Genomic DNA, 27,758 nt, shown 5'->3' with positions numbered 1-27,758 from the left:
GAAAAGGTACTCTTACAGTGCATTTTACCGAACGTTTTTCACCCTTACATCACCATTGTAAGTTTAAACGTTTCTCACCCTTACATCACAAGTGTAAGTTTAATTGCATATCTTATTTTGCTAAAGTCAAACAAACCCTTAAGTCCTTACGGGTGGCCACATGCCGTGGGTTGCGGACCATATGAGTGCCCAATCGAGCAGGAAGTACAAAGACGGCAACTAGGACAGATGACAGAACACAAAATCTGTAGGTGATCCTAATTACTAATGATATTACTAATTACTTTATGTTGTAACTTCTGTATTGTGATCAGGAATGAAGAATCGAGCCCGAGACATCATCGACACAATAGTTATATTATTCACTGTTCACGCACATGTTATATTTTATATAAGACGCCCTGTTTGTCATACTTTGTCAGATGGTAGTTCGTTCTAGTTAGTTGGAAGGAGAAATATATAATAAGAAACTTTAAACTTGGCATTACTGTGCTTACAATATTATAACTTCCTAGGAGTTACGAGGTTAAAAGGTAGAGTGGATCCCGTATCCGATTTTGCCTTAGTTGCTACAAAGGTTTTTTCCATCACTAGGTAATACAGCAAATCCCTATTTACAAAGTACACGTACGCAAATATAAACAAAATGAATACAGTTCGATGGTTTAAAAGAGGAGAGATTTTTTTTCAATCGCAAGAAAAACATGCAGATCAGAGAGAGATAAGTGGGTTTCGTATTCCTTCCATCAAAACTCTCACTTTACGCATGTTTTACATGGGATTTATCCAAACGCACCTCCTCTTGCACCTGTTAATTTCTTCCAATTGTCTCTTGCTTTATGAGATCTTGTTTGAGCTTGACAGGTTTTACGAATAGCTGTTCTCAGCGTAACATACTTTGTACCATCAGAGCCTATGAAAAAGTTCGGTACATTCGTTATCCGCTCATAATAATCTTGAAGTCTGTGATCACTGGCATCTAAAATTGTATTAGATCCGCCTGATAAACATTTAGCATCTTCACCTTTAGTACATACCTCCCATATTACGGGCGGGGGCGTATTGTCGAAAATAGCACCAAAAAATCGTTTATCACAGTTTGCTGTTGAGTTATTGTTTCTTGTGTCAGCTTCTGAAGCACCTGGCGATAACTCCTCGTTTTCAGTGATACATGGTGCATGCTCTTTATTGGAGTTTTCCAGAGCTGTCGAATCGGTGATTTCTTGTCTGGTGTTTGATTCTGTTAATGTATGTAAATTTTCTACATAATCGCGATGGTTATATTCAATTAGAGGTTTCGAGTGTTCTGTTTTAGTAGGTTTTAAATTTGCATTGTTGTTAAGATTTGATATCACTGTAGGTCGCTGTTCTTTAGCTACAGGATTATTGAAAGATTTGCCTTCATCGCTGACCTGGTTAATGATATTGCTGCTTATGCTACCAATAATTGAACTTTGATTCTTAGTAACAATATTCTTTCTTGGTAATTCTAAATCTTTGTTGTCGATATTTAAAGTATTTTCAAAATCAGATAATCCACCGTTACTTCTGTGACGTCGTACCGCTCGTGAAGATCTCTGCAAAATTGATAAAGATTTTCTTTTTCTTTTCTTTTTGCCAAGCGTTCCGCCAGGTATTCCTACGTCATCCCATACATGCACTCCCCTAAAACGAAAAGAATGTGCGAAATCACAATCAAATTTTGCCTTTTGTAATCAATAACCAGTTTACATATTCGTATTTTTCAGCAAAGTCTCTTAGCTTCTGATTTGTTTAGATCCTGAAAGGAGACTACCCTGGATTTTCGACCTCGTTTCACTGACCACCCTGGATTTTCAACCTCATTTTACTGACCGCCCTGGATTTTTACACTCGAAAAACCCCCTTGGACTTTTATTTTCCAGACCACCTTGGACGTCACGCCCTGAAGATAATGGGTACAGACTATTTCTGGAATAGCCCAATCACCATAAAATTTTGCCTTTTGTAATCAATAACGAGTTTACATATCCGTGTTTTTCAGCAAAGTCTCTTCTGATTTGTTTAGATCCTGATAGAGACTGTAGGCTTCATCTCATCCTCTAGCCAAAAGGGTTCTATATAGGTAGTATATATATTGAGGTCTGCAATTCAGACTAGATTGAATGAGGTCTGGTACCGGCCTGGATCTTGCAGGTTAGAACAGTGGGGTATTCCAAATCGCATTTAATCACTCCACCATTCTCTAAAGTGCAAATACGATAAAACTCGCTGATGAGTATACATTTGGTGTGAAATGATGAGTATAAAAAAGTCATTAAGACATTTTAAAATCGTTAAAAGAGCTTGGACAGAGTCTACCAAATAGAAGTAACAGTTCTTCCATCCACTTTTAGAATATTTTCCTTAAAAAATATACAAAACTTTGAATCAAAAGACACTTTATAAAACAAAAATACAGAAAACGTAGAAAGTTATTTTCCTTCAGAATCACTGAAAACTATTCAAAGAAAGGGATGATACTTAACTAAAGTAATTTTCTTCAGAAATACCGGAAATTTTTGTAAAAATGGATTTTACGGGATTTTTCTTCAGAATTATAGAAATTATTGAAGAAATAGATTTTCCTTCAAAAACACAGAAAATTCATTTTAAAAATGATTTTCCTTTAATAATACAACAACGACAGTTCAAATCCATTAGCTTACCTTGAATGGTGTACAAAATTATTGCCAATTTTTCTCGGTAAATCAGTGACTGGATCTGTTCGTACGATAAAACGATATTTTTTCCATTCGGAAATCTGCTCTTCATGCAATGAAGCAAAGTATTCATCTCCGATACGAGGTTGTCCGAAAGTGATCAGTAACGATTGATCGTTCGACCATATTGATGTCTTTGGGATAAGAAATATTACATACATTTTTTATAAGAGTTAAGCTCTAGTTTAGACGGCCGACTTTCTGCCCTGCCTATTGTAATTGTTAGAGTAGGCAGAAAGTGGGCACAAAGTTGGCAGTTAAAATCTTTGCTCGGAAAAGATTGAAAGAAGACATTGCCCACTTTTTTAATTCACAATCAGAATAAGCAGCGGTTCATTTATTAGAAACGTTGTAATGGCGATGCAAACTTCGTAAGTTCGATTCTCAGTCGAATACTCGAGTCCTGGGCTCAAGTGGTCAAAGGTAATAGGTCGTTGCAATATCCCCGTGCTTGCACAATATCTATGATATTCTTGACGTGAACTTTTCTATGGAACACTCTGAATTTTTTTGGTAGGAGCAAACCTAAGCCAAGGTAAATTGTTTATAATTTTCCACTACTGACAAAAAGCGAGGCGTTTCCGTAGAAAACCTTACGTCATGAATAACATAAATGGAGATATCAATACGTACGTCTTTGCGAGGTTTATTTTTTAGCTGGCACCAAACAAGGTAACGTTCATATAACGCTAGATGAACGTTAAAACAACATTGCGTGCCATCAGCTGAAGAGTATCAATACTTACGTCTTTGCGAAGTTTATTTTTTATCTGGCACAAAACAACGTCCATCTGAAGTCTCTAACGCTCATATAACGTTAGATGAACGTTAAAACAGCGTTGCGTGCCAGCTGAAGATACTTACGTCTTTGAGAAGTTTAGTTTTCAGTGCAAAAAGCGAAGCAATTCCACCTCCTAACGAGTAACCGGTGATAATGTATTTCCTGGTAGGATCTTGCAACAATCTCATCCAATTCTGATGATACAAGACATCCAAAGCGTTGGCAAAATACGAAATAACTGTAAAACGGTATCCCTCTAATGAAAGTTGTGATGTCTGCAAATCTTCTAGTCGGAAAATATTTTTACGCTGTTTCAAATCTCTTTCACGACTATTTATGAGAGAAGAAAACAAGAAAATAAGTGATGATTTAGTAAATCATCATCATCATGACTAAAGTGTTAAAGGAAAACTTCAGACTTTCATATCATTTTAAGGTTTAGTCCCTCACAGTAGGTCTATTTCGAGTATTCCATCACCGCCTGACTGGACCTGTGTATCTTCAAAAGGAATAAAAACGGAATACGTATTTGAAATCAACGGAGTTTAAAGTTCCAGAAAACATTTTTCGCCTTAACTTTTACTCTCGGGTACCAACCTAAAAAGCGTCCCCCCGTGGCCCGATAATCAATTTTTCGAAAACTCTTCACCCAGTACATCTTATTCCAATCCCCCTCCCCGCTTATTAATTTTTGGGATGTTTGCCCTTATTCTGATGTATAAGCCTCCTTTTCAAAAATTTTCCACCCAGGACATTTTTATTCAAACCCCTTGCTTATTAAGTTTTTAGAATTTTCCCACACACCACGCTTATTCTAAACTCCCCGCTCATTATCTACTACGATGAAAATAACAACAACATGAACAAGCTCATAAGAGATCTCTGCTTAAACCCAAAATACACTCACCTATGTCTCGTAGGAGACTTTAACTACGGAAAGATCGATTGGAAACATTGGTCTTCCCCATGCGAAGAAGATAGCAACGAGGAAAGATTTCTCGATGCTCTAAGAGACTCTTTTTATACCAACATGCCTCGAACACACCCGACGTGAACCGATAGGCCATCGACACTCGATCTCATCCTGCAGGGGAAAAAACCAAGTCTCTGAGATAAAATATTGCCCATCCATCTCAGTGATCATAGGTCCTCTTTTTCAAATTCTATGGATACTTCACTCTCAAGGATACTAAATAGATATAATATAACAAAGCTAACTACCACCTAGCCGAACCCATCTGAGCCAAATGAACGGTCCACCAACTTCACAGCAGTAGAATTAAATGTAAATGAAGCTGGACCTGTCCTAAAGCAAATGATTGAGCTCCGAAACTTTATTGCCAACTCCACAAAACAACAAAGACTTGTCAAAAGATCAAAAAGGCAATGCCCATTAAATCCAAACACTTGTTACCTAATTAATGAGAAACGAAAAGCACATAGAAAATGGATCAACTCTCTACATGATGAAGACACTGAAAGATATAGAAGAGAGTATGTAATAAGCCGTAATATCGCCAAAAGAGCCCTGACTCGATCCAAAAGAGAATTCGAGAAAAAGATCAGCGAACAGTCCAAAACAAACCCAAAAAGATTCTGGAAATACATACGTAGCAACCTTAAAGCAAGATCTGGAATCCACCCTCTGCTTGAGAATCCAAATGACGAAAACTCCATTAAGTTGACGATAAAAGTAAAAGCGACATTCTCCAGAACCAATTCTGCAGTTTTTACACGTGAGCCACTCGAGGAGCCCTGAATTTGCTAGGACGGATAAGAAGTTGAGATCAACATACTCACTGAAACTATAAGGGAAAACTAAAAAGTTAAATCCAAATAAATCCCTCGGCCCAGAGCTTCACCCAAGGATGCTCAAGGATTGCTGAATAATCGCAGACCGATTTTCCTGATAATGACAAAATCTTTCAATGAGAGTTGTCTTCCGAAGGACTGGAAGCTTGCAAACGTATCACCTGTCTATAAAAAAGGAAACAAAAACATAGCAGAAAATTATCGTCCGATTAGTTTAACATCTATAGTTTGCCGAATAATGGAAAAGATTTGAAAACCATATTATGACATATCGTGATCAAGAGAAACTATCTAGCAAACACATGGCTTCATCAACCGCCGGTCAACTGTAACACAATTACTAAACTACCTAGATGCTTGCACCGAAGATACTGGAAACGGTAAAGCCGTAGACGCAATATACTTTGACTTTGCAAAAGCATTCGACTCAGTTCCTCATCAACGTCTCCTAATCAAACTAGAAGCATATGGGATAAAAAACAAGTTGCTTGAATGGATCAAAGACTTCCTGAAGGATCGATCCCAGATTGTCAAAGTAAACGGAGTTGAATCGGTGCAAAAAGCAGTGCTCAGTGGAGTACCTCAAGGTAGTGTCTAGGGCCTACCCTTTTCGTTTATTTATCAATCGATACCAGATTCCGTTAAGTCAAAATTATTCCTTTTTGCTGACGACACCAAACTCGTCAATAAAGTGGAATCAGTTGAGGATGCACTAGTAATACAAAACGATATTAACCAACTACAAAAGTGGTCCGAAACATGGCTTTTAACTTTTCATCCTAACAAATGTCATGTCTAGCCCAGGAAAGCAAAATATCAACAGGTACACGAATACACACTAGGGATAAAATCCCTGAACGTGTATCATTCGAAAAAGATCTTGGTGTTATCATCGATAAGAATCGTCCTTTGCCAACACATATCAAATCAGGTGAAAAAAGCTAATTCAATGGCTGGTCTTATCAGGCGGACCTTCACGTACCTCACTCCAGAACTGTTTCGAAAACTGTACGTAACATTTGTCAGACCACACTTAGAATACGCCCAAGTTATCTGGTCACCAAAACTGAAAAAACACGCGAGATTGATAGAAGGTGTTCAGCGACGCGCATCTAAAACAGTTGAGACATGTGGACAGCTAAGCTATGAAAATCGAATGCAAAGAATCGGAATAACTAGTCTAAAATACAGACGCGAGGTAAGTGCACTGGTGAGTCTTTAAACATCTAACTACTATGACAAATCTTGCTCCTAAGAAAATGTAACCAGCGAGGGAGACCTATGAGAACGCACGACTCGAATTGTAGTCTTGGGAACGATGGTGTTCGCGGTCCGCAAGTAACTCCCTATACTATCGGGGCATTAAGCAGTGGAATAGTTTGCCTTCAAAAGTAGTCAACTCATCCTCAGTGGAAGAATTTAAAGAGACCCTTAGTGTGGCCTGGAAAGCTAAAAAGTTTGAATATGATTGAAAGTGTCACTATTGTTGCATACCTGTCTATATTATAACAATGTAAATAATTAACCCAAAATGTATGAGCGATTCATAGAGGCCCATGTGTCCGCACGGTGGCCTGCGAATTTGTAAAACAATATTATTATTATTATTATTATTAGGTACCCGAGAGTAACTTCTAGAAAATTCTTTATCTGATATTCCGATGGCGTATTGGCGGCCGCCACGCTAAAGCTCTAAGGAGCGGGCCATATACCATCGAGAGAAATAGTAGTCATCCATTGATGTGCGACACATGTTTGCCTCATTTTGGGGGCCGTGCTGAACGCTCAAAATTGTTTTTTGAGTCTGGGCCTCAAAAGACCGTCAAATCACTTCGTTAGTTACCACGTCATGAGTATGTCGGCAAAAATTACAAACAACATGGCTGATGTAATTTTCAAAAAATGTGTGCTGTTATGGTTGTTTTTGGTTTCTTTTGATGGATTTTTTGTAGTTTAACTGTACTTATCACTCCCTGAATATTAGTTTTAGTATCCAGTGTAATTTCTGTATGTGCACCAACCCAAAAAATGTGTTTTCTACCACAGAAAAGTTGATAATCAAACTTTTGTTTTTGTTTGTTTTGATGGCTAGATTTTTTCTGCACTTTCTCAAATTTATACCATTCAAAGACCAAGAAAATAAAGCAGGTATGTTCCTATGGGCTTAGGCTTTTATCAGTAACCTTCATGTTGTTATCTATCTTAGACCGTCCTCCAAATTTAACACCGGCCGACAACCGACAAACCGACTTCAGTTCAGTGTTCCAGAACTGAAGTTTTTTTAATAAAATCTTTATCAAACTTCACAAAAGTGTTCATTAGTATTCATTTTCTATAGCTTTAGTTTTTCTTTTAGTGTTATTATAGATGCTGATTATGACTTTTCTCTTCTTTCAGGCTTTTTTGTGTACAATGTTATTTCTATTTTGTTTTTGCTTCTGTGATCAGTTTAAAGAAGGAAAAGTACTTATTTGAGTATTTCTACATGCCCTTCTTGTGAAAAGAATGATAATATTTTGCATGATTCCTTCTCCAAATAGTTTTGTATTTGAATTTATTTCGTGAAACCTTTTGAAGTTTTTTCTGACCCAAATTTTGTCGGCCATGACACCTTCCCTGTCCAAATTGCACTCGGGCCCATTTTTCTAAAAAATTACGCGGTCAGGCGAAATTCCGTAATGTATTTCTTCCAGATGTTGAAAATTTTCCCGACCTTCAGAGCTTTAGCGTGTCGGAAGAAAATTTCTACATCGGGTGCCAGATAAGAAAATTCTACAAAAGCTTACATCGAGCCGCTCAAGATGATCTTTTCATCGAGGTATTTTAAATTTTTTTTCCTCAAGAGGAAAGTTTTGAAAAGTTAGAACTGCTGATAGACCTTTTCATAAATTACGTCACGAACATCATTTGCCTCGTATTCAAACAATTACCATTGTGATTATGTCCATTGAGACATTAATTATTTTTTTATGAATAGGAAGTAGTTTTAATAAAATCTGCTGGAAGTTAATCACCATGGCAATAATATCAAAACGAGGCAATTGATGTTCGTAACGTAATTTATGAAAAGGTCTATTTGGAACAGACTTTAGAGAACCCCTTTTATTCTGGAAACTTACAGGCCAGATGCTTTGAAAGCGACGATAGTGATTGGCTCATCCTGATGTTCAACGATCATTACTCGAAGACCACCTTCGTTATTTCCTGTAAATAAGAAGCACGGTAGAAATCTTTCAGTAAATATTATATCTGAGTGCTACTTTCAGAAATAAATTAAACTTCTTATGGACTGCTCTTGGAATAAATTACCATAGAGATATCTTGAAAACGAGGTAAACGTTGCTCGTAACGTAATTCATAAAATGGTCTATTAAAGGGAGATTTTCATTTTGAGTGGAAATGTTTTCACTTGATTATTGTTTGAAATGTTGGAAAGATATTACCGTAGAGAACATACCAAGTTTAGCGTATTTGATTTTCCGAATAATTAGTTTATCGCTCATAAACTTTTGGCCTTCATACTCTGGCATATCATCATGACTGTTTTTGTTGAGAATATAACACGTTTCCATAGAGATCTTGGCATCCCTGAACCTTGGTAAGTTATCATTGTCCCTTGTAAAGAAAATAATAATTTTTCAATAATACAATTTTATTTTCATAGGAAACATTAAGTTTTGTGAGCCTTAGCTCTAGTTTAGATGGTCGACTTTCGGCCCTACCTATTTAATTGTTAGAGTAGGCCAAAAGTGGGCACAAAGTTGGCAGTTAAAATATTTGCTTGAAAAGGGTTGAAAGAAGACATTGCACTGACGTCAAAAAAGGGCAATTCATGTTGACTGTAGACAGCCAACTTTATGTTCACTTTAATTTATAATTAGGAATAGGCAGGACAAAAAATGAGCCGTCTAAACTAGAGCTTAGTTAATGCAAAATCCTTAAAAAGCATTAGGCGAAAAACAAATATACTGTTTGTTTCCGTAATTCGGCCGAAAGAAGATCGAGAACAAAAGAAAGAAATTTTATCATTAAACGAATGGAGTAAGAAATTATTCTTTTTACCTGATCAAAACATAAATCTTACAATGAAACACAAAATACGAAAACTCTAGAAAAAACCCAAAAACTTAGCCTTTTTAGGGACAATATTAGTCTGTACACAATTTCAAATACGAAACGATTAACGTGAGATAGGAGTAGGATAATTTAGGAGTTTTTTTTGTAACCCTCAGGGGGACTGAAGTTACATAATGAGATTTTTACGACCCTTAGAGGGACTTTGAAAGTCAAAAAGGCGCCAATAAGGGCGACACATACCCGTACCCTCAATCTGTCTTAGTAACCTCCCTTCCCGGGACTAAATTGTTTGGCTATAATTATCTTCCTTCTCAATAAATGAACTTTCTTCCTTCTCAATAAATGAACTTCATTTCATTTAATACTGAAAAACTTGTAGCGGGTACGAGTTTGGCAACAATTATTTGGAGAAAAGTGATTAAATAATTCGACTTACGGACAATCACTGCCGACCACAGTCAAGATATCAGAGCCAAGAACAAAAGTGAAAATCAATATGAGTTGCATGATTACTCATCATCTCATTGCACCATTGATTTTCCAATTAAATTCTAGATCTTCCTGAAATTGAATCTAAAAAGAGTTTCTAATTTCCCAGCTGGCACACAACGTTGTTTCAACGTTCATCTAAAGTTAAATAGACGTTGTGAACGTTAGGTGAACGTTGAAACAACGTTATGTGCCAGCTGGGGTATTATTAAATTCAGTGCAAGTAACTCCGAAATTAGAATAGTTTATATATAATGTCTATATCTAAAAAACATTTTCAATGCTGCAAATTTTAAATGTTTTTTTTTTCTGAACTTAGAATTATACTAAGAAAGTTTACAAGACTTACCCCCTGGAGGAGAGAACTTAGTTTAAATTTCCAAGTAAACGTAGCTTTTGACAGGGGGTTTCTTCTTTGAAATGTAAAGACATTTTTCAAGCAGTAAATATTATACTGTCTAAACTTAAAGAATTCACAAACAAATTTATGTTTCAATTCGAGGGTAACAGCTCCAATAGATTTTATTGAGTACAAATTATTTTGTTTGTACATATAGTTTTTGTTGCTAAAGTGCTGTTCTTGCTCAAGACAGTTTGCTCGTATTTCAGACCAAATCTAAGCCATGGCTTTAATAGTAAACAAAGCGAATCTTAAATTATGTAACATTACTAAGTGAAGCATATCGAATTTTCTGTTGATACATTCTTTCTTAACCTTGGCGTTTTACAGCAACTGAAAGTATTTCACAATATAAACAATTTCTAGAAAATTTAAATTATATGAACCAAATAAAATCATACCTATTTTTATTTATTGACAGTTAACCATATAAAGAAAAATACATGTCAAAGATACCCAGTGGGACAACCCCGCGTCAAAATTTTGTCCAAGGTGTGAAAAATACCCTACAATCTCAACCACACTAGAAAAAGGACTCTGATTTCATTTGACAATTCTATTGAATGAATTCGACTCAAAAACCATCCCTACTTGATTTTTCAAGCTGAAAATAATAGAATTTCTATCTCCATTGGAGTTTTCATCCCTACTTTTGGGAAAAGGTTCCATTGGGAACTGAGAGAGGGATGCAAAAAACAAAGTCTATTTTAACGAAATATCTGTCAAAAGCAAAGTTGAGCTATTTTCTGGGTCCAATGAAAGCACCAAAAAAAGTCTTTGTTCTTGGTGTTGGTGAGAATATCCTTTTTGCTATAGGAAAACACTGGGTTTGACTCTCTCTGCGATTTCCGAGAGAACTTCACTTCGCGAACAGTTATTGACCTAAATGCATCCCTCGAATATTATACCATTTCAGTCAATGTACATACATTTCTACAACCAGCAATTGTGTTAAGTAATTCGAGTAGCACTGGACCGTATTTACTGTTAATCATAGCATCAAATATCGATTGAATGCAAACTGGGTATAGCAAGACTGGATCAGTTAATTCAATTCAACTTTGACCTGAATTTATCTGTTTTGAAACTAGCCACTTCTCAATTTATAACTCAGGTTGCCAATACAACCCAGCTAGCACACAACGTTCTTTCAACGTCAATTTAATGTTCAAAACATCCATTTAACGTTAGATGAACGTTGAAACAACGTTGTGTGTCAGCTGGGAAGTATCATCAGCGAGCCATTTGCAGCAAACCAGCATCGATCAACTTTTGGACGTGTTGCCGAAATTCACTATCTCCTGATTGCAACATTCTGAAGTGGAAATAAAAAATAAGAAGTTGATCATCTAATCCAATATAAAGACTTTCTCCGAATTTACAAAACCGTAAGTAAGTAAGTTTGCGACCGCAGTCGAGGGCGACCCGAAGGCTCCCTTTCTCTAGCTGTCTACCCGAAGGTAGTGGAGGGCGCCACTCCTTTCCCTGGATTTCTCTAGTTACCCTTGATCCGTCTCTTTAGTTGCTGAACATCAAGCAGAGACGGTCATAATGACCGGTGTAAAAATGATTATTATGTTGGTATACCATTCTTACATTTTGTTAAACTCAAGCAACAACATTCTACTCAGAATCATGTTCGAACTCGATACTTTTTTCCGGACACCCTGTAGAGCAAGTACGTCGGAAACATGCGAAGAAATTACCATTACAAATCTCTTCCTCTGATAAGTTCGACGCGGTTTAAAACCGCCTATGGGGGGTTACAAAGCCTCTACACAGGATAAGAAGAAGAAAACCACGTCTATAACATTATATTTAATAAAATCACTAAAACAAACCAACCTTTGCGCCTTATTGGGGTCGCTTCTTAAAAGATTGAAGAGTTGTTGAATTTTTGGTGATTGTAAGATGTGCTGAATATCAGGAGAGGAGAGAATTTCTTTCATGTTTTCTTCATCTTCAACATACTGTTTTGTTAAATTCGTTGTCTGTTTCTTTGAAGTTGCTGTTGTTGGCTGTACTTGAACTTTCGCCGTCTAATAGAGAAAAGAGAAAAACTATTATATGTATGTGTAAATTTCCATTTACAGTTCAGTGTAGTTAGTGAATGCACCAATAAACTGCTGCTCAGTAGGTAATGTAGTACAAAGAGAGTTAATTTTCAACCACACAGCAACAACCAACACCAACCTTTCTTCACTATTTACAAACAGCGCAGGGCTGGCAGGTATGAACATTTCTGAGCCTTTTTCACCATGTTGGTTCTTGGGTAGTTTTGATTTAATCCTTGACAAATTCGACAAATTTGATTACCTCCGTACTTCTTTATCATAGAATATCCACTTGGTTTTGCAAGGTAAGTTTCGTTCTTATCTGATATTCCGATGGCGGATTAGCGGCCGCCCACGCTAAAGCTCTAAAGGGAGCGGGCCAATTTCCCATCGGAGAGGAATGACAGTCGGCCTTTGATGTGCCGCATCCTCAGTCGGGTTCAACATTCCTTGCCCGTAAACGTAGGAATATTTCAGTCGGACCCGCTAATCCCCGAAAACGAGGGTTGGGTTACCAGACCTTCCGCTGCAAAATTCTTGACGCAGTGTCTGGCAAAATTCCGTAATGTAAACCTTCCAGATGTTGAAAATTTCCCGACCTTCATCAGAGCTTTAGCGTGTTGGAAGAAAATTTCACCACACCACACTTTTTTGCACGCCTTCCGTCCGCGCGACTTGCAAAAACCTCTCATTGATTGACCTTATTTGATATATGATACTTGCTGTCAAAAGTCGAGGGATGATGAAGATCCTTTCTGTCACCGTTCAAACTAATTTTTTTTCATTTAACATCAAAATAAACATTTAAAACCGAAGAACCACTGCTTAGATTGCTTAGATGCGTGCCGCCCGCGTGGCAATCTGATCAACTTCAGATTCTAAGTCCGTGTTTCGACTTCCGGTAATTTTTTTGCTGTTCACTGCTAGGGTACACCATTTTAAAACGGCATTTTTCGCAGTCCTAGCTACCAAACCGAGAAAGTTTTCGTGGCTTTAAGCCAAACCATTCAAGGTCATTTTGATAAAATCATCGGTTTGAAGATGTGATTTATATAGCAAATTTTATAGCAAATTTTCGCTTGGGATAGAAGTTAAAGGTACGTGCACACAATATAGCAAAACTGCTTCGCTCATAAATTCGCTTGGCAAAAATTTAAAAAGAACAAATGTCTGGATTTATTTTTTGTGAACAGGTATTTGGGACGAACTTATTTTTTTTCAGTTGACACCCAGCTTCCAATGAATTACATTGTCTTCTGACATTACATCACAGACTCAACAGCTGATTGGTTGTAAGTGACGTAAAATCAGTCTTTCAAACAATCAGCAGCTGTTGGGTCCGTAGAAGACATTGCAATGGTACATATCATGAATACAGGCCGAATTACAGGCATAACAACAATCTCCGTGGGAATTCATAACATTTCTAACCTACGTAGTACATGTAATTCTCTCCACCGGAGACTACAAAAAAACACCCCTTCCCACAGACCCACTGGGAACCCTTCCCACCTGCTTGCTTTGCGGTTTTATGGGAATATGAGAAATATATATCGAATATAATAAAGGTCAATTTACATTTGAATAGTAAAATTCACTTTTTTTGCATTCAAATTAGAATTGCCTTAGAAATATATGAATCTAATCAATTTAGAATAGAAATATGAAAATTTTATTTATCATAGAGATAGAATCTTTCAAATAAACATTTTTTGTACCACTACAAATCGATTCAGGTTTGGGATATTGAGAGTGCTCAATACAACATTTTTAGAAGTATATTCATTTATGATTAAATATTAACTTCTCGTGAGTTGAACTCTCATTCATCAAAAGAGTACTTGACCAATCGGGAATTGAAAAATCGAATTTTTTATTTTCAACTGATGATCGTCTCCATGGCGTCAAACTATTAGTATTAAAATAAAACACATTAACTTCATTCGACAATAGTGAATAAATATTACATAAATTAATTTAGATTGACACATAAGCCAAAATGGTACTGACTACAAAATAAAGTAATGACACGCGAAGAAAAATGGAAAACATGATGTAAGCTTGTCGATTGAAAAAGGTATGAATAAAATATACTACGCCTATGCACCAGGAGTTTTTGATAGGCTGGAGAATAAAACTTAACTCCAGTGAATTTTTAGATTTTGGGCCACCGAATTCTCAGCCCCATCGTCTGGATCAACATGTAAATGCGCTAGAAGTAGCGAACCGAACTATTAGTTCTGGAACAAGTAAAGTTCGAGTAATTCCTTTACTCGAACTTTTGGAAATTTTGAAAAATTGGTGAGGAGTTCGAGAAGTTCGATTAGTTTGAGACGTTTGGGACTAAAAACGAGAAACCAATAGGACGATTCTGTGGATTTTAAGAGCCTTACCGGAAAAGTTCTGACCAAATTTCCTTCTATTTAGGAGCAAAAAGAAATTAAATTTTCCACTTTCACAAGATGGTACGCCATGGTTGAACTAGCATACTCGAACTTTATATTTTTGAAAAATTGTGAGAGGTTCAAGTAATTTGTTTACTTTAATGGATAAACTTTCGCGGGGATTAAATTTCGCGGAATTCGCGGAATTAAGTCCCAATGGAAATTTGGAAGGGCCTGATCCGCGAAATATTTCTAAAGAAAACTCAAAATATGTCAAATAAATACCTACTACTTGAATGGTTACTTGCGTCAAAGAGGCGCAAATAATGTGTATTTCAATAACCAACGTGCATGATTTGACAGTAAAAGTCACAAAATCCTGAAAGTATTGCCACCCAATAGTGCCACTCGCTAAATTAAGTCCCCGCGAAATTTTTGAATTTCGCGGATAGGCCCAGCCGCGAAAGTTTATCCCATTAAAGTACTCGAAAATTACTTGTTCGAGTAGGTTCCAGTAAGTTCGAGCAAAAAGCGGTTCGGAAAGTTCGAGTAATGGGGTCTAGATAAGACAGGCGAATTGTAATTTTTTTTCGTGAACTAAGGTTCTCCGTGTATATGTTGACATGAGGCTGTCGACACCAGGGTACACCACAGATATCTGTAAAGCCCGAAGGGCTAGATAGGCAACTTTAGGCTTTCTTCAGCAAAAAAAAGTGAATATCGGAAAAAATAGTGTTGCTATTGTTTTCCAAAACCCGCGAAGCTTCTGATTGGTCAATCGCTGAAATTCTATTGTAATGTCACGTGACTCTGGTAGGAAATCCTTCCAAAGATGAGCTTCACTTTTTGACCAAGACCGCTTATCTAGCCCTTCGGGCTTTACTATATTAATGGGGTACACAGTTTACCAGACGATTCGAATCCATCGATTCCTTTTAATCCTTATGAAATTTTCGGGTTATTTTATCTTTTTTAAAGAATATATACTTTCGCTGTATTAAAAAGAAAGACTGTACAATCAGTGCGAATCAAGCTGTTTTGAATATCTGATTTTGCTTCAGAAAGAGAAGGAATGTTTTTTCATAGCTAACCATTTTACATGTTAACAGTGAGACTAACTCAAGGAGAACCGTTAAAATAAATGTCTGTCTAAAAACCACAGTCAAAAAAGTCTTGACACTAATTCCCTTCCAAAAGTTTTATTTTAAGACTCAGGTCGTGTTCAGACCAAGGTTTAAAGCAATTAGGTCTACGTGTTTCTTTTATATTCCTTTTGTATTTAACGGCACGCTTCTCATTAGTTAAACCAAAGTTTAAAAAGGAATCACCCTCTGGTTTAAAAAAAAAGTTTTTACGATTTTGTTATAGTTTTCTGAATAGACGAAATCAGAATTCGCAAGTGAAAAGCATGCTCCTTTTGTAAATGAAGAATAAAGAACGTGAAATTTATGACTTAGAGACGCTCGGAGCATCTCTAGCTGTAATGGCTTCAACGAACACGAATTAGTTTTTTTGCAGAGGGATTCCCTGAAATCTTTTTTGTTTCAAAGTATCTCAAGAGAGAAGATGACATGATTTCAAGTTAGGAAAGGAGATTCCTCGAGATCGCCAATCGATGATGACAAAAGAAAAGTGATTATAATTGAATTCCCATATCAACAAAGTACTACTTAAACCTTAAACTTAAACTTTCAGGTCTGAACACGACCTAAATCATTAGTTATGAGCATTGATTTTTTGCCATAAAGAATTTTTTATATCAACCAAATCATTTCTTATCAGACAGTCCAATACCGATTAAAACTTTATCTACCAAAAGAATATAACTGCAAATATTGTTGAATAAATGTAAGGAGCTTCCAGTCTTCAGACTTTCGCTCTGAGAGAAAATTAAATACACCTTTTCGACCGAAGCCGCCAATTGCCACGCGGGCAATTTTTTGTCCACTTTATCCCACTAGATCCGTCCCAGTCCTTTTTTCGCACCTATAGACATTAGAAAATGTGTCAAAAAAGGATTGGATCGAGTTTAAGAGGATGATTAAATAATTAAGTCGCGTGCGGCTGACCGCGCGACTACGGTCGAAAACGTGTATTCTATACGAACTGATTTATTTTTCAGAGTTGAAAAACTTCTTTGAGAGAGCACAAAAAGTATGCCAACAATCCTAGTATCATCATCCGATCAAAAGCAGCCACCAAAGATGCAAGAAAACCTGAAAAAACATCCTGAACAGCCAAACAATCAAGAACAAAAGACAACATCAGAAAATAGCGACGAAAAGCCAAGCCCTTCTGAATTTTTTCAAGAATTTTACTCCGGTGTCACATTACACGGGTTCCGTTTCTTATTCGAAGGAAACCCGATACGTCGTCTGATATGGTTCGTTATTACCACGGCAGTTTTTTTGTTTTGCTTTGTCATGTTTTACGGGCTTTTCATGGATTTCTTGGTACGGAAAACAACAACGGCGATAGATAAACGGATCCAGGAAAAAGATATACCGTTCCCGACCGTCACTATTTGTCCAATAAACGCACAATCAAAACAAAAACTAAATAGTCTACCTATTAATATATTTTCGATGAAAGATTTTATTGATACGGCAGCCACAGTTCTTACGCACGCGGGCGACGTTAATATTACGGAAGATGACGAATTCTTTTTCCAATATGTCAATGATATGGGTGCTGAAACGTATACGGATTTTTTGAAATTGTATCAAGTGACTTACAAAGATATTATGGAAACAGAGGTATGTTAACATATTTCTAGGCTAAAATAAACGTGGCGACTTTTTTCCTACGCAGTAATGTCTTTTCCACTTTTTTTATCCACGACCAAAACTTTTACCCAATTTTTTAAACCCCAACCAAAATTAAAATCTAAATTTTTTACACCTTTATTAACCGAAATCAGTGCTTTAAACGTCGAATTACAAGATCTTTTTTCGAGCTAGTGAAGGAAACCATTTCATTTGGACAATTTAGTTGGGTGAAAGTGACTAAATTGTAAATTTCGTCGGGGAAAAGTGACGAATTTGAAATTTTGGTCGGGGGAAAGTGATGAAAATGCCTCTAGGTGACGAAATTTTTCCCCGACGAAAAAAAACCCCGACTAAATGAAACTCCAACCTTTTTTTCCCCCGATAAGGTATTGAAATTTGTTCGATATATTGAAATCTCGAGTTATAGAGGCTTGTTTACAAGGGTTTGTTTACTGAAGGGGTACGTGTTTTGTTTACAAGCATAACGTTTATACCCATATGCAGACTCAGCTTTTATACCTAAATAATGTTTCTATTGTTTAAGAACAATAGAATGCTAAGCATAGAGTCTGATATAGGGACAAACATTTGCTTATTAAAAAAATAACATGTATGAAACTTGTTCGAGTTATAGAGACATTCGACTGATAGAGGTCGAGTTATGTAGACTCTATTCTACATTATAATTTATTTTTGATGAAGGTTGTCAACTCATTGGTTTTTGATTATTACGGTTATAACTGTATATTCTATGGCGAGGCTTGCGAAGAAGGAGCTATCGTTGATGACAAGATTTGGGACGGTGCGGATAGCCAGGTATTATGCATGCAGTTCAATTACTTCGACCCTCGTCAAAGCCCTTACGTAATTGGGAAAGCTAAATCATATTTTGATGGGTTCAACATATTTTTTGACTTGGGTGAAGTGTTTTATTCTTGGTCAGATTTCAAGAAAGGCATGGTGGTGACAATTGACAATCATGGTGATGACCAATCATTAATGTCGTCAAGTGAATACATCTTTTTGAAACCTGGAGAAATGACAACATTGAAACTCACTGAAACGGAGGTATACATAATTGCTTGATATTACCTTATTGGCCCTTTTTACGCCGGCCTTAATTTAACGCTGGCCCCTTTTACGCCGGCCCTTATTCCGCCACAGCTTAATTTTGGGCTTACGCCAATTAGGGCCGTAAATAACGCCAAAACTTGTAAAAATCGCTATTCAGGCTTCAAAACAGTAAGTATTAACTAAAATTTACATTAAAATGTCATCTTTCAGTATTAAACTGTTGAAAATTCCATTGAAAATCATTGATTTTGGATATAGAGTAAAAAAAAAAATGGATAGTTTTTAGAAAGTCTCTCTAATGGTCACATTTTAAGCAAAAATCAGTCTCCCTAAGGGATAGTTTTTGGAGGTCCCATCTGCACATACCCCTCATCCGCCAACCCTAGTACCCCCCCTTCCGGGACTAAAACAAGGATAGACCCTTGCGCACCGTGCTACCGTTGGTTGATAGTAACACCAAGCAAAACGAATAACTATGTTGGGCTACAATATCAATTTGTTTCGAAAAGTCAGCTTAGAATTCGTCAAAGAAAAATTTTAAGCAAAGGCCGGAAGGCCAATAAAGGTATTTAGTGTAATACACCTTTTTCCAGTTAGCCGTTTCGTATAAAAAGTCACCAAAATTTCGAGTAAACAAACCATCCCATTGGCTAAAAGCAAAAACATAAGCAAAAATGTGCAGAGTATAAAAAAATGTGCTTTCTGGTGCTCTTACTCTAGACATTTTTTTTGTTTATATTTTTGCTTTTAGTCAATGAGATGGTTTGTTCACTCGAAATTTTTATACGAAGCAGCTACTGTAACCGTAAAAAGGTGTAATTATTATGTTGTCTTCACCACCACAGATCATTCGACTACCAGCACCGTACGATACGCAATGTGCAGAGAAAAGGTTACCCATGATTGATCCCAATCGTCGCTACACTAAAGGTTTATGCGTGATGAATTGTGTATTGGAAAGATTATACCAACAATGCGGATGTATTGCAGAACATTATAAACGGCTGGTACAAAATACTGGTAAGAAATCTCATAATACACCAATACACCTTTTCAACCGTAGTCGCGAGGTCAGGCGCGTGCTACTTAACTATTAAATTATCCCCCTAAACTCGACCGATCCTTTTTTGACACATTTTTCTATTGTCTATAGGTGCCAAAAGCGGACTGGGACGGTTTTAGTGGGATAAAGCGGACAAAAAATGTCCGCGTGGCAATTGGCGGCGACGGTCGAAAAGGTGTATCTTCCAGCACCAAGAGTTAGTTCATCTAATGTTTCCAGCTCACTCAAATAGAGACGCATGCGTGATTTATTGTTCTTTAAACCGTTGTTAAATAGCGTAAAGTAGAAAAAGTACAGTGGACGCTCTCTATTTCAACGTTCTACTGTATATTTTTATATATTTATTTGATTTAGATATTCCAATTTGCACTTTGAGGGAAACGAGATGCTTCATTCTAAGAAAATGTAAGAACTCGATGTTTCTTTCAAAAACATATTCTAAAAAAGACTTGTGCAGTAAGTAGCTTTACCAACTGACGGTATTAGCGGTGAAAAAATTGGCTTTTAAAATCGCACCCTTACAGAGCAGTAAAAAATCATTGAAATTCATTTTTCTCAAATTTTCAACTCAATCAGATTAAGTTTCGTCATCTAATTAGGCGAGCCAAAAAATTCTTGCATAAATTATTTCGCGAATCAGTCGAAAAGGCCCTAACAAGGCCAATTTTGGTCACAAACAGCAAATTCACGGATTCATTTAAGCCGAAAATCTGATCTTAAAATTTTCGCGTGGATTTGATTTCACGACTTAACAATCTCACACGATTTGGCGAAAATTCGCGAAAGCCAAAATTGATACGGTGAAAGTAAGTTTCTCCGTGGAATTAATGTACTTTTCACATGGGTCATATGAGTCTCCGGTATGAAAATTTTTTCCTTGGAGCTTCGAATAACCGGGATTCTACAGTCTCAAATTTCTTGCCTTCTTTCGTCTTAAGCCCGGTCTCCACTTGCGCGCGCTGCGATCACACTTTTTCGAGGAAAGCTTCCACGCCATTGGTCAAAAGAAAAATGAAGCAATTCCATTGGCGCAATCTCAAGTAACGGTTGATTTCAACTTTTTTCTTCGAGCGCACGCTACATTTTCACGACGTAATCTTTTTTTCAAGCCAAAAGGATTGAAGCAAAAAGGTGCATCGCAGCGCGCACAAGTCGAGACTGGCTTTTGAACAGACAACAAACAACCAATAAAAATTTCACTTATCTCAAAATTACGATGTCTCAGTGATTAGATGGGGGATATTTAAGGCCTCTTTGTTAAGGAAGCATTAGGTTTCTTACCTATAATAGTTTTTGAGGTTAAGAGCTATGCCTCATAGTTTTGAGGCTTTGAGACCTGATAAAATAAAAAACTACTTTTGATCTTCCTGTTAAGTCCTATAATCAAGCAGATTTGTAGTTTGAAATAAGGAAGGATACATAATATATAACAGAATGGTCGAGTGGTCTAAGGCGCTGGTTTCAGGTACTAGTGACTGAAAAAAATATTTTTTTAAATCATTCGAAAGTGTCAAGGATAAAATTCGGCCTGTGACGACATTCAGCAATGATTCCAATTCTCTTATTAAGCAAGTTCCAGCCTGGAAAGGTGTCTATTGAATAAAAGGGTAAATTACTCGGGAAAAAGAGTCCAATATCATTTTGATGATTCAAGGCAAAAAATGTGGTAATTTTTTGATACTTTTTTGCCATTCATGATATGCGTAAGTCAAAATGACGTCATATATTTTCTAATCGGAGCACCCGAAAAAGCCGGATTTTAAACCACCCTGTTTCTTTTTGTAGCAACAGACAAGGGTCAAATTTCGGGTTTTTCCGTTAGAAAAATGACTTCCACATATCAAAATAAAGGTATTTTTTCAAGTGATTACCTCTCGTATCTAATAGGGCAATTATTGGTTGAAGACGATGAGTATGTTTTAACGTGTTACAATTCATGTCCCGATGAATGTCAGCATCACTCGTACACCGTCAAGAAGACGTCTGCCAGTCTGGGTACGGAAGAAATTTATGAGCGTGCTCGTCACATGGTGCCGAAATTCGAAAATAAAACAATTGATGACATCGAAAAATATTACCAGTAAGTAAAACCTAAGCCTGTACCAAGCAACCCCGGTTTTTGAAATCAGTCTTGAATCAGGGAAATACAATATCCAGAAAACTTTGCCCTCAAATGCACAAATAGGGAGGAAAAGTTCCCTATAAAACTATATAGTTTTGAGCTATCCGATCCTTCAGTTTCCCGATGATGGAAAAATCAAATTCATATCATACTTTCGAAAGCTCATTTTTTAAATATTCGTTTATGAGTTTCTTTAGGGAATTTGACGGGATTTTCGAATTTTTTCTTTTCATAGGAGACATGTTTTAGGGTTACATGTATCATTTGTGGACAACGTAGTGAAAAGTGAAAAAGCACACCCTGTTGTAACTTTGATTTCATTGATCGGTAGGTTAACCTCTACTTTACAAGACCTCCATACACGTTATTTTTAAGAAACTAGTTTTACCAAGCAGCCTCAATGTTTCTTACATGTCTCTAAACACTTTTTGACATAATCAGCCTATTTTCATGCAAAGAAAAAAAAACATTTGTTTTGATTGGAAGGTTCTTAAAGAAAACCAAATTAAAAATGTTATTTTCTCATTCTCAGCCTCAGCATGTTTCTTAGATGTTTCTTAGTTTTAGGCATTCTGAGCCTCATGTTTCTTGAAAGTGTGTTTCTTAAAAAAAAACGTGTAACTGACTACTCTTAGGTGCCAAATAAACGGGGGGTTCGAATAAACGGGGGGGGTTCGAAAAATTTTTCAAATCAAATAAACGGGGGGAGACCTAATTACCGGGGGGTTTAAAAGGGTCAAAATAGACTAAATTTAGGCTTTTTTGGACCTACCCCGGTGGAGGTCCTATAAATTAACCTTTGTCCGTCTGTCCGTCCGTTAGTTACCAGCTTTTCTCATGATTGGCTCATTAGTTTTTTCTGATTTTTTGCACAATGATGCAAAATGGCAATGCCCAAAATGTGACGGAGCCCGATTTTCGAAAAAAAAATTTGGGGGGCAAATTTGGGCCAAAAAACAGCTAAAAAACGGGTTTTTTGGACTTTGTGAAAAATTGGATCATTAATTTTTTCTGATTTTTTGCACGAAAGTAGGGTACCATCATAGGTATAAGATGGCTCAAGCAGATTTTTGCAAAAAAATTTTGTTGGCTCAAAAAAACGCATGTTTATCTATAAGAATCACTATTAATAAGCATACATCAATTTTCTTAGTCAAATTACTCAATTTTTTTATGAGATAGATGTTTTTTCTGCTCATGAGGGCTTACTTTTGAAGAATATGTGTGTTTAGACAGGAAATTTGGGTTGCTTGGCGTGTTTTCATAGAAAAACTGGCCAAATTCGATATTTTTTTATAAGCACATTATCAATTACTTAGGCATTGGCTTTTCTCGAGATTGGCTCTTTCATCTTTATGATTTTTTACACAAAGATGCATAACTATAAACCCTTGAATGACAGAACCCGATTTTCGAAAAAAAATGTTTTTGGGCAAATTTAGGCCAAAAAACGGCTAAAAAATGGGTTTTTTGGACTTTGTGAAAAATTGGATCATTAATTTTTTCTAATTTTTTGCATAAAAGAAGGGTACCATCATAGGTAAAAGATGGCTCAAGCAGATTTTTGCAAAAAAATTTTGTTGGCTCAAAAAACGCATGTTTATCTATAAGAATCACTATTAATAAGCATACATCAATGTTCTTAGTCAAATTACTCAATTTTTTTATGAGATAGATGTTTTTTCTGCTCATGAGGGCTTACTTTTGAAGAATATGTGTGTTTAGACAGGAAATTTGGGTTGCTTGGCGTGTTTTCATAGAAAAACTGGCCAAATTCGATATTTTTTTATAAGCACATTATCAATTACCTAGGCATTGGCTTTTCTCGAGATTGGCTCTTTCATTCTTTATGATTTTTTACACAAAGATGCATAACTATAAACCCTTGAATGTGACAGAACCCGATTTTCGAAAAAAAATGTTTTTGGGCAAATTTAGGCCAAATAACGGCTAAAAAACGGGTTTTTTGGACTTTGTGAAAAATTGGATCATTAATTTTTTCTAATTTTTTGCATAAAAGAAGGGTACCATCATAGGTAAAAGATGGCTCAAGCAGATTTTTGCAAAAAAATTTTGTTGGCTCAAAAAACGCATGTTTATCTATAAGAATCACTATTAATAAGCATACATCAATGTTCTTAGTCAAATTATTTTTTATGAGACAGATGTTTTTTTGCTAATGAGAGCCTACTTTTGAAAAATATGTGTGTTTAGATATGAAATTTTGGTTGCTTGGCGTGTTTTTATAGAAAAACTGGCCAAATTCGATATTTTTTTATAAGCACATTATCAATTACCTAGGCATTGGCTTTTCTCGAGATTGGCTCTTTCATTCTTTATGATTTTTTACACAAAGATGCATAACTATAAACCCTTGAATGTGACAGAACCCGATTTTCGAAAAAAAATGTTTTTGGGCAAATTTAGGCCAAAAAACGGCTAAAAAATGGGTTTTTTGGACTTTGTGAAAAATTGGATCATTAATTTTTTCTAATTTTTTGCACAAAAGAAGGGTACCATAGGTAAAAGATGGCTCAAGCAGATTTTTGCAAAAAAAATTTGTTGGCTCAAAAAAAGCATGTTTATCTATAAGAATCACTATTAATAAGCATACATCAATGTTCTTAGTCAAATTACTGAATTTTTTTATGATATAGATGTTTTTTTTTCTCACGAGTGTTTAGACAGGAAATTTGTTGTTTGGCGTGTTTTTATAGAAAAACTGGCCAAATTCGATATTTTTTATAAGCACATTATCAATTGCTTAGGTATTAGATTGATTGGCTCTTTCATTTTTTACGATTTTTTGCACAAAGATGCATAACTATAAATCCTCGAATGTGACGGAGCCCGATTTTTGGAGAAAAAAAATTTGGGTAAATTTCAGCTAGAAAAACGGCCATAAAAGGGTTTTTTGGATGATGGCTCAAGCAGACTTTTGTAAAAAATGAATTTTTCAGCTCAAAAAAAGCATCTTGATCAACAAGAATCACTATTAATAAACATACATCAATGTTCTTAGCCAAATTACTCAATTTTTTGGAGATGTATTTTTGCTCACGAAGTCTTGAATATGAAAGAACAAGAGCATGAAATTTTGGTTTCTAAATGGTTTTTTTTATAAGAAACAAACGACTAATTTTAATAGATCGTCACTATTTGTGTTCTGAATGATTGTTTAATGGTCACGTCACGTAGGTATCAATTATAAACGTGTTAAATGCATAATCCAGGTAGGTCCATCAAAGTATCACTTGTTTAGAGTAAAACAAGGAACTTTCCTTTTGGTAGCCGGGAATTTTTTCAAAAATTAATAAACGGGGGGGGGTCCTAATAAGGTCCGGGGGGTTGGAAAAAAATCGAAAAATTAACAAGCGGGGGGGGGGGGCGTTTATTTGGCACCTAAGAGTACTGTATGTAAGTAGATGAGTGACTCACAAAACGATGTCTTTTTATTTTCAGCAAATGTTGGTGGAGCAGTTGGTTTGGGACTGGGCTTTAGTTTCATCACATGTTTTGAGTTCATTTTTTTCATTTACGATTTCATCAAACTGAAGATTTTACAACAAAAACGCAAAAGAAAAACAGGACCCGACAATAACAACAACAGTGAAGAAGCATAAGAAAAAGTTCACAAGAAGAGTTTCAAGAAGAGTTTTTGTTAAACGTTTTATAAGAACAAACTATAAGAACATAAGGCTTCGATGGCCAAAATATTAAGAACAAGCTAAGAACATTTTAAGGCTTTGCAGACTCTAAAACACCAATTTCTTAGCAAAATTGGAAAAAATGCTCGAAAAATGGTCAAAATAAGAACATGTTAAGAACAATTTTTGCCTTAAAACTCAAAAGGTTAAGAACATTTGAAGGCTTCAAAAATTTTGTATGTTCTTATAAAATAAAAACGTGTATTCGAATCACTGTACAGTGTTGTAACCAAGTTTTGTAAGTATGGACGGAAAGCGTTACATGTTTTTATTTCATTTTTAATTAATTTAAATTAATTAAATTTAATTTTAATTTTATAACCATATAAAAATCCGAAAACAGGCTCAGAGATGCTTTAGTCGAAAGCTTGATAAGGCTGAAAAATGCTTGAGGGATGCTTATATCCAAAGCAAAAATTTAGGGGAATACTGTAAAGCCTTAAAATTCCAGCCAAAAAAAGCCAAAATCATGAAAAAAATTTTTTCGTAGGCTCAAGCAATGCTTGTCATATGCTTAATTTTTCCCCATATCTGAGCCTAGATATTCTTACAAGTGCAATGCTTATAAAAAACATGTAATATCTTTGATTTATCGAGACCAGAATAAATCATCACGGAAACATGGACATAATATTTGAAAAAATAGGAAAATTGCAACGAAATTTTGAAACTACAAACGATTTGGAAGTGCTCTAAGAAATCATCTCAAATGGGCGGGTTTCTTGTCGTCTACAGACGGAAAAGGTGCAACACTGATTTGAGATATTGAATTGGCAAAGAGCAGTGCAGTGCAGTGCAAAGAAGAGACAACAGGATTCTGTACACAAATGTCACCAAAGCACATTCAAATAACGTTGAATGTATGTATAAAGAGGCCCAAACTGTTTGCGTGATGACGTGACAAGGACTTTTTTCTAGCGTGATTACGTGATTTGGATTGCGTTATCAGAGGTCAAAACGTAATTGTGATTCAAATTTTTTCCTGTTTTACGTGATCGTGATTGAAGACGAATAATTGCGTGATATCGTGATCAGAGTTATCGCCGGGGGAGCCTCTTTAAAGAGACCCCTCGCTTAAAAATGATAACAAGACACTCACTTCATAATCATATGAAAAGCAACTTCCCAACGTATAAGCATGCAAAACTCTTTCTTCGCTCCATAATTACAAATTATAAGTTTTGATGTTCACTCAACTTTCAGAAATTTCAACTGGCTTCTGAAGGCCTTCGAATTTTCTCCCGCTCTTGTCGCACCAAGTTGTTGACACAAATGCGCCGGAAAATTACAGTACGAGTGTAGAGGCCAGCTCTGGTTCGAACAGTCTAGAATCCGCACTCTTCTCATAAGAAAAACCCTTTGGTTAGAGTCGAGTTGCGGGTTCATGGAGAATTGGTATCGGCTCCAAAACTCCCAATGAGCCCCGGTTGTGTTGGTTTCAGTCAGACGGAGACGCCATTCTGTTTTGAGAGGAATTTTTCGATATTTCTACAGGAACGGAGCAGTAAGTTTTATGTTCGTTGAATACACGTTTTTTTTTATTAGAACACCTAAAATTTGGCTGAGCCTGGATGTGCTTATTTTTTTTAGCAATTTTCAGCCTAAAATGTTCTTAAATGCGTTCTTAATTTTTCAGACTCCTCTAAATCGACAATATCATGCAAAATAAAGAGCACTTAAAATTGGTAAATTTGGACAATATTTGACTCTCGATTTTAGAAAATCCATCCCTAAGTTCAGTTAAAACTGCTTGAAAAGAGGAAAAAATTGTAGTTTCTTGTCATTTTTTTCCAAACTGAGGCTGGGCATGTTCTTACGATGTTCTTAATTTTTCGACGAATTTCAGCCTCCATGTTCTTATAAACTAGGTTCTAATAAAAAAACAAAAACATGTATGTTGTTAGGGGTTCTTGGACCAATATAGTTTGATTTCCTAAAGATCACAAACAAGCGAGGGGTCCCTTTAAACATCACTGTGTGTCAAATTGATAGAGATAGAGGCAAATGAGAATAGGAAGACAGACGAACTGGGACATCAACCCCTCAAACATATCCAAGTTCTCTTTGAATATATCTTTTTCTATTTTGTCTCTATGTTGACAAATCTGAATAAACAAAAGAACTCTCGAAAACACCCCTGTCTCACTGCACCGGTGGGACATTTTCATCTTCAGTGGGGATAAAAATTCCTATTGAAATCCCAATGGGGAGAGAGAAATTATATTGTTCAAAGGTTAAAAAATCCAGTGGGGATGGTTTTGGAGTGCAATTTTTAAACATTTAGTT

At 36.1% G+C, this 27,758-nt stretch overlaps 3 protein-coding genes across 3 annotated transcripts in view; 1 reads left to right on the top strand and 2 right to left on the bottom strand.

Annotated features, from left to right (window-relative positions):
- Window positions 1-438: 438 nt before the first annotated feature.
- Window positions 439-9,918, bottom strand: LOC136823894 (uncharacterized). The gene is made up of 6 exons (XM_067080050.1): window positions 9,848-9,918; window positions 8,792-8,949; window positions 8,454-8,538; window positions 3,606-3,852; window positions 2,688-2,875; window positions 439-1,665 (listed from the first exon to the last, which is right to left on the bottom strand). The coding sequence occupies exons 1-6, from the start codon at window positions 9,916-9,918 to the stop codon at window positions 783-785; spliced, it is 1,632 nt and encodes a 543-aa protein (XP_066936151.1). The 3' UTR covers window positions 439-782.
- Window positions 9,919-10,597: 679 nt separating this feature from the next.
- The window catches only part of LOC136823765 (uncharacterized), a 56,454-nt gene continuing 39,293 nt past the window's right edge, over window positions 10,598-27,758 (bottom strand). Inside the window, exons 6-7 of the mRNA XM_067079935.1 lie at window positions 12,146-12,339; window positions 10,598-11,615 (exon numbers count right to left, since the gene is read on the bottom strand). Of these exons, the coding sequence (XP_066936036.1) occupies window positions 11,534-11,615; window positions 12,146-12,339 (276 nt within the window). The 3' untranslated portion in view covers window positions 10,598-11,533. The remainder of the gene's footprint in view (window positions 11,616-12,145; window positions 12,340-27,758) is intronic.
- LOC136823763 (acid-sensing ion channel 1A-like) lies at window positions 14,355-25,779 on the top strand. Its single transcript, XM_067079933.1, has 8 exons — window positions 14,355-14,431; window positions 16,861-17,494; window positions 18,209-18,574; window positions 19,426-19,600; window positions 19,998-20,048; window positions 21,531-21,723; window positions 22,001-22,092; window positions 25,228-25,779. Exons 2-8 carry the CDS (start codon window positions 16,895-16,897, stop codon window positions 25,386-25,388), a joined length of 1,638 nt encoding a protein of 545 aa, XP_066936034.1. The 5' UTR covers window positions 14,355-14,431; window positions 16,861-16,894; the 3' UTR covers window positions 25,389-25,779.

The sequence above is a fragment of the Clytia hemisphaerica genome, unplaced genomic scaffold, assembly GCF_902728285.1.
Source record: "Clytia hemisphaerica strain Z4C2 unplaced genomic scaffold, Clytia hemisphaerica genome assembly, whole genome shotgun sequence".
Classification (NCBI taxonomy): Eukaryota; Metazoa; Cnidaria; class Hydrozoa; order Leptothecata; family Clytiidae; genus Clytia; species Clytia hemisphaerica.
This window is presented reverse-complemented; position numbering and strand designations above follow the sequence as displayed.

Bases quoted from the DNA above. Each gene is read 5' to 3' on its own strand.
- LOC136823894 (XM_067080050.1), bottom strand. From the start codon at position 9,918: ATGCAACTCATATTGATTTTCACTTTTGTTCTTGGCTCTGATATCTTG. The intron at 8,539-8,791 runs GTATGTTCTCTA...TCTTATTTACAG, and splicing joins AATCAAATACGCTAAACTTG to GAAATAACGAAGGTGGTCTT. The intron at 2,876-3,605 runs GTAAGTATCTTC...CTTATCCCAAAG, and splicing joins AAACTAAACTTCTCAAAGAC to ACATCAATATGGTCGAACGA.
- LOC136823763 (XM_067079933.1), top strand. From the start codon at position 16,895: ATGCCAACAATCCTAGTATCATCATCCGATCAAAAGCAGCCACCAAAG. The intron at 20,049-21,530 runs GTAAGAACTCGA...CGTATCTAATAG, and splicing joins ATGCTTCATTCTAAGAAAAT to GGCAATTATTGGTTGAAGAC. The intron at 21,724-22,000 runs GTAAGTAAAACC...TTCTTTTCATAG, and splicing joins GACATCGAAAAATATTACCA to GAGACATGTTTTAGGGTTAC.